Source organism: Colobus angolensis, unplaced genomic scaffold, assembly GCF_000951035.1.
Source record: "Colobus angolensis palliatus isolate OR3802 unplaced genomic scaffold, Cang.pa_1.0 Scaffold207, whole genome shotgun sequence".
Taxonomy (NCBI): Eukaryota; Metazoa; Chordata; class Mammalia; order Primates; family Cercopithecidae; genus Colobus; species Colobus angolensis.
The window spans coordinates 4,049,438-4,055,744 of NW_012115233.1; the positions used below are offsets into that span (position 1 = coordinate 4,049,438).

The 6,307-nt window shown below is 38.7% G+C and overlaps 1 protein-coding gene across 1 annotated transcript in view; it reads left to right on the forward strand.

Annotated features, from left to right (window-relative positions):
• The window catches only part of HSD17B2 (hydroxysteroid (17-beta) dehydrogenase 2), a 63,978-nt gene that overhangs the window by 36,803 nt on the left and 20,868 nt on the right, over window positions 1–6,307 (forward strand). The window contains exon 3 of the mRNA XM_011942164.1: window positions 28–213. Coding sequence (XP_011797554.1) covers window positions 28–213 — 186 coding nt within the window. The remainder of the gene's footprint in view (window positions 1–27; window positions 214–6,307) is intronic.

Here is a 6,307-nt window from a genome sequence, read left to right on the forward strand (position 1 = left end):
TCACTCATTATGGTTTTCTGTCTCCAGGATTGTGGGCTGTGGTCAACAATGCTGGGGTGTTTGGCTTTCCATCTGATGGGGAGCTTCTTCCTATGACTGACTACAAACAATGCATGGCCGTGAACTTCTTTGGAACTGTGGAGGTCACAAAGACATTTTTGCCTCTTCTTAGGAAATCCAAAGGAAGGCTGGTGAATGTCAGCAGCATGGGAGGTGAGTCAGCATTTTCACACGTGGTCATGGGGTGCCCATCAGAAGACATGGCTCATGGCATTCTTTGTGGGCTGAATAAAAAAGCAGGGCATGCAAAGGCAGGGCTGGGTCAGGATTAGTGAAATTGTTTGTCCCCTGTTGACTTTCACACAATAAAACCTTTCTCCTCTTCCAAATTCTTTCATGTACAAACTCTCATCTGCCTTCTAACTCATTCATTTATTACTGGGGATTTAGGGTTCATATATATCTTCAGAATGTGACTGCCAACACACAAGGTTGCTAGATTTGCACAGGAAATCTCACATTACAAATAATGTCAGCATTTCAGGCAACCTGTTTTCAACACTTCATCAGTTTAACACACTGTGTTCAGTTCCCTGTAAGCTGAGTAGGCCATACTTTCCCTCTGTTCATGCCGTCAAACACAAGCTGCCTGTTATTGTTAACCCGAAGATTATCCCGTGTTGAGCAGCCTCAACCAAGCTGGGTCAGGATGTGATGACACTGGATGGTTTGTCTCTCTCTGTTTCCAAGAACAAATAGTACACAACTTGAGTCAAGGGCTGAACAGTCTTGCCTTTTCATAAACAATGCCCATGTGTGTCATAGCGCACTTTCTTTGCTGGGACAGACATTTTCAAACTGGGGTTCCTTGGGCTCTCATTCAGTCTTGGGAAGATCCATTGACCTGACTTTTGGGTCACTGGGTCACTGCAGAGGTGAGTGGGAAGCCAAAGGGATGGCCTCTGGACTCTAGGACCCTGCCTTCAAGTAGAGGAGTACTACTCTTCACTGTTGGATCAATTAATTCTCAGTGAAATTTCTTAAAATAAAGGGTACAACTAGGCTGTTTTTGTTTGTTTGCTTGATTTTTGTGTTTTGTGCTTTTTTTTTGGTAATGTAAATATCAGTTCTAGAATGATTTGGTGGGGGAGGGGGTTCTTCATATTTCCTAGACAAATATTGTTGTCCATCACATTCTGTTTCCTGGCTTTAACTCAGTAACTTTCTTAAAACTAACTGCTATTGTCTTTGACTACAGTCGTGGTTCGCCTGAGGCATAAGCAAAGAAGAAGGTAGGGAGAGAGAGAGGGAGAGAGGGAGAGAGAGAGAGAAAGAGAGAAAGAGAGAGTTGGGGGAGATGAAGGTTTCTCCAGGATGGTTAGGAGCCATGAGTATTATATTTTAGCTGTGTGAGAATCCTAAAGTATTTCCAATTTTCTGCTACCTTCCCGAAGCAAATGAATCCTGAGAAAACACACAGCAACATTTTCCTAATCTTTGTTCTGAACTTAGCCTTTACAATTTTGGCCTGTGTGGAAGCCTCACCTTTCTCGTTTCCCTGGAACAGTCTGGTACTTCTGGGAAAGTCTCACAGACTCTTTGCCTCACTTATATAATAAATATGTACTGAAATAACAGAGTACTGCCTCCTCCTTGGCACGTTGACAAGGAGGTTTCTCTTTTCTTCTCTGTTCTCAACTTTGAGCAACACCTTCATGCATATGAGATCACTTTAGTTATTGCCAAAATGTGGAGTATGTGCTGTAGGCCCAGTGTCTGGCATGCAGCAGCAGCTCAGTTAATCAATGAAGAAAGGCAAGTGTGTGAACAAGTGAAAAATGGAAAATGGATTAATGAATGGGTAAGCAAAGAGCTTACAATACAAGGCTAGGTGCGGTGGCTCAAGGATGTAACTCCAGCACTTAGGAAGGCCAAGGCAGGAGGATTAGTTGAGCCCAGGAGTTTGACACCAGCCTGGGCAACATAGTGAGACCTCGTCTGTACAAATAAAAATAAATAAATAAAACAAACAAACTAACAAAAAAAAAAAAAAACAAAAAAAGAACCAGGCATGGTGGCATGTGCCTGTAGTCTCAGCTACTCAGAAGGTTGAGATGAATCAGTTGAGCCTGGGAGGTTGAGGCTACAGTGAGCTGTGTTCATGCCACTGTTCATGCCTGGGTGACAGAGTGAGACCCTCTCTCAAAAAGTAACTTACAATACAGAGCATACCCTTCCACATATCTTCAACTTGGCTTCTAAAGCTCTTTCTAAGCCAGAATGCCTTACTCTGTTGTCATGTATTTTTATTGAAGGGAAACCCTGAACGTTAAAACAAATAATGTATTTCACTCTTATTGTCACCCTCTGGTTGTGCAAATTCATTACACCCAGCTATGTCCATCTATTTTCTTAAGATCATCACCAAGTTAACCCATCTGAAACAAAACTTGCTGTCAGCCCTCTAGAATGCCTAGAAATACAGCTAACTAGGGAGGTGAAAGATCTCTACAAGGAAAACTACAAAATGCTGCCCAAAGAAGTTGGAGATGACACAAACAAATGGAAAGATATCTTATGTTCATGGATAAGAAGAATCAATATAGTTAAAATAGCCACTCTGCCCAAAGCAATTTATAGATTCAATGCCATTCCTATTAAACTACCATTGAGGTTCTTCACAGAACGAGAAAAAAAGATTTAAAAATTCATATGGAACCAAAAAAGAGCATGAATAGCCAAGGCACCACTAATCAAAAAGAACAAAGCTGCAGACATCACACTACCTGACTTCAAACTATACTACAGGGCTACCTGTAAGCAAAACAGCCTGGTCCTGGTACAAAAGCAGATACAAAGATCAATGGAACAGAATAGAGTACCCAGAAATAAAGCAATACACCTACGACTATCTGATCTTCAACAAACCTGACAAAAACAAGCAATGGGGGTAAGGATTCCCTATTCAATAAATGATGCTGGGGTAACTGGCTAGCCATAGGCAGAACATTGAAACTGGACCCTGACTTCTTTCTGTCCTAGTCTTTTGAGTTTCAGGGCTTTGAGTCATCTTGGATTTGTTTTCCCCCATGCCTCTCTCTTCTTTCTCCCACCCACTCACCAAGATGTATGAAGTTTTCCTTCACCACAACCAGCTTTGAACCTTCATGTCCCAGAGACACTCTAGAAATGAGTTTATTTGTAGGACCCAGAAACCATCCAATGTACTTTACAAAGCTGTTAAAACAGTAGCAAGAAATCAGAAGAGATAGGAGGCGTATGTACTCCACAGGGCCAGGAGTTTGTGTAAAGACAGAAACAAAGCACTGTCCAGAGAGGAAAAATATATTTCATGCAAATGGAAACCAAAAAGATCAGGAGTAGCCATACTTATATCAGGAAAAATAGATTTCAAGACCAAAACCATAAAAAGAGACAAAGAAAGTCATTATATAGTCATAAAGGTGTTCATTCAGCATGAGGATACAACCATTGTAAATATACATGCACCTGACACCAGAGCACCCAGATGTATAAAGGAAATATTATTAGAGCTAAACAGAGAGATAGACCTCAATACATTAATAGCTGGAGACTTCAATACTCCACTTTCAGCTTTGGATAGATCACCCAGGCAGAAAATCCACAAAGAAACATCAAACTTAATCTGCACTATAGACCAAATAGACCTAATTGTTATCTACAGAACATTTTATCCAAAGGCTGCAGAATACGCATTCTTCTCCTGAGCTCATGGATCGTTCTCAAGGATAGACCATATGTTAGGCCACAAAACAAGCCTTAAAACATTTTAAAAAATGAAATAATATCAAGCATCTTCTCTGACCACAATGGACCAAAACTAGAAATAAAAAATAAGAGGATTTTGGAAACTATACAAGCTCATGGAAATTAAACAATATGTTTCTGAGTGACCAGTAGGTCAATGAAAAAATTAATAAGAAAATTTTAAAATTTCTCAAAATAAATGATAAAGGAAATCAAACATCCCAAAACCCATGGGATGTGATGAAAGTAGTACAAAGAGGGAAGTTGGTAGCTATAAGTGCCTACATTAAAAAAGTAGAAACGCTTCAAGTAAACAACCTAGTGATGCATCTCAAAAAACTAGAAAAGCAAGAGCAAACCAACCTCAAAATTAGTAGAAGAAAAGAAGTCATAAATATCAGAGAAGAAATACATAAAATTGAAATGAAAACAATACAAAAGATCAACAAAATGAAAAGTTGGTTTCTGGAAAAGATAAACAAAATTGACAAACGTTTAATGAGAGTAAGAACAAAAGAGGGAAGACCCAATAAAATCAGAGATGACAAAGGAGACATTACAACCAACACCACAGAAACTTGAAGGATCATTAGAGGCTACTATGAGTAACTAACTATATGCCAATAAATTGGAGAACCTAGAAGAGATGGATAAATTTTTACAGAGAGCCTACCAAGATTGAACCATGAAGGAATCCAAAACCTGAACAGACCAATAACAAGTAATGAGTTCAAAGCTGTAGTAAAAAGTCTGCAAGCAAAGAAAAGGCTGGGACCTCATGGCTTCACTGCTGAATTTTACAAAACTTTTAAAGAAGAACTAATATCAATTCTACTCAAGTATTCTGAAAAATAGTGGTGGAGGGAATACTTCCAAACTCATCCTACGAGACCTATATTGTTCTGAGAGCAAAACCAGAAAATACATGTTAAAAAACAAAAAAACAAAAACTACAGGCCAATGTACCTCATGAATGTTGATGTAAAAATCCTTAACAAAATACTAGCAAACTGAATTCAATAGCACATTAAAAAGATCATTCATTGTGACTAAGTGGGATTTATCCTAGGGATGCAGAGATGGTTCAACATTTACACAAATCAATCAGAGTGATACATAATCTCAACAGAATGAAGGACAAAACCATATGATCATTTCAGTTGATGCTAAGAAAAGCATCTGATAAAATTCAACATCCTTGCATGATAAAAACCCTCAATTAAAAAAAAAACTGTGTATAGAAGGAACACACCTCAACCTAACAAAAGCCATATACAATAGACCTATAGCTGGTGTCATACTGAATGGGAACAAACTGAAATCCTTTCCTCTAAGATCTAGAACACAAGGATGCCCACTTTCACCACTGTTATTCTACATAATACTGGAAGTCCTGGCTAGTGCAAACAGACAAAAGAAAGAAATAAAGAGCATCCAAGTTGGAAAGGAAGAAGTTGAATTATCCTTGTTTGCAGATGACATGATCTTATATTTGGAAAAAACTAAAGACTCCACCAAAAACAGTTAAAACTGATAAACAAATTCAGTAAAGTTGCAGGATACATAATCAACTACAAAAATCAGTGGCATACTTCATACTTTTTTTTTTTTTTTTTAAAGGCAGAGTCTCGCTCTGTTGCCAAGGTGGAGTGCAGTGAAGTGATCTTGGCTCACTGCAGCCTCCACCTCCTGGGTTCAGGTGATTCTCCTGCCTCAGCCTCCTGATTAGCTGGGACTACAGGTGTGCGCCACCATGCCCAGCTATTTTTTTTTTTTTTGTATTTTTAGTAGAGACAGGGTTTCATAATGTTGGCCAGGATGGTCTCGATCTCTTGACTTTGTGATCTGCCTGCCTCTGCCTCCCAAAGTGCTGGGATTACAGGCGTGAGTATGCCAATAGCAAACAATCAGAAAGAAAAGTCAAGAAAGTAGTTCCATTTACAATAGCTACAAATAAAATGAAATACCCTGGAATTAACCTAACCAGAGAAGTGAAAGATCTCTACAATGAAAATTATCTAATATTGATGAAAGAAATTGAAGAGGACACAAAAAATTGAAAGATATTCCATGTCCATAAGTTGGAAAAATCAATATTTTTAAAATGTCCATACTATTCAAAGAAATCTATAGATTCAATGCAATCCCTATCCAAATACCAATGACAATCTTCACAGAAATAGAAAAAGCAATCCCAAAATTTTTATGGAACCACAAAAGACTCAGAAGAGCCAAAGATATCCTGAGCAGAAAGAACAAAACTGCAGGAATCACATTACCTGACTTCAAATTATGCTACAGAGCTGCAGTAACCAAAACAGCATGGTACTGGCATAAAAACAGACATACAGACCAACAGAACAGTATAGAGAACCCAGAAATAAATCTATACATCTATGGTGAACTCATTTTCAACAAATGCAATAACGTACACTAGGGAAAGGACAATCTATTAAATAAATGGTGCTGAGAAAACTTGACCAGGTGCTGTGGCTCATGCCTGTATTCCCAGCACATA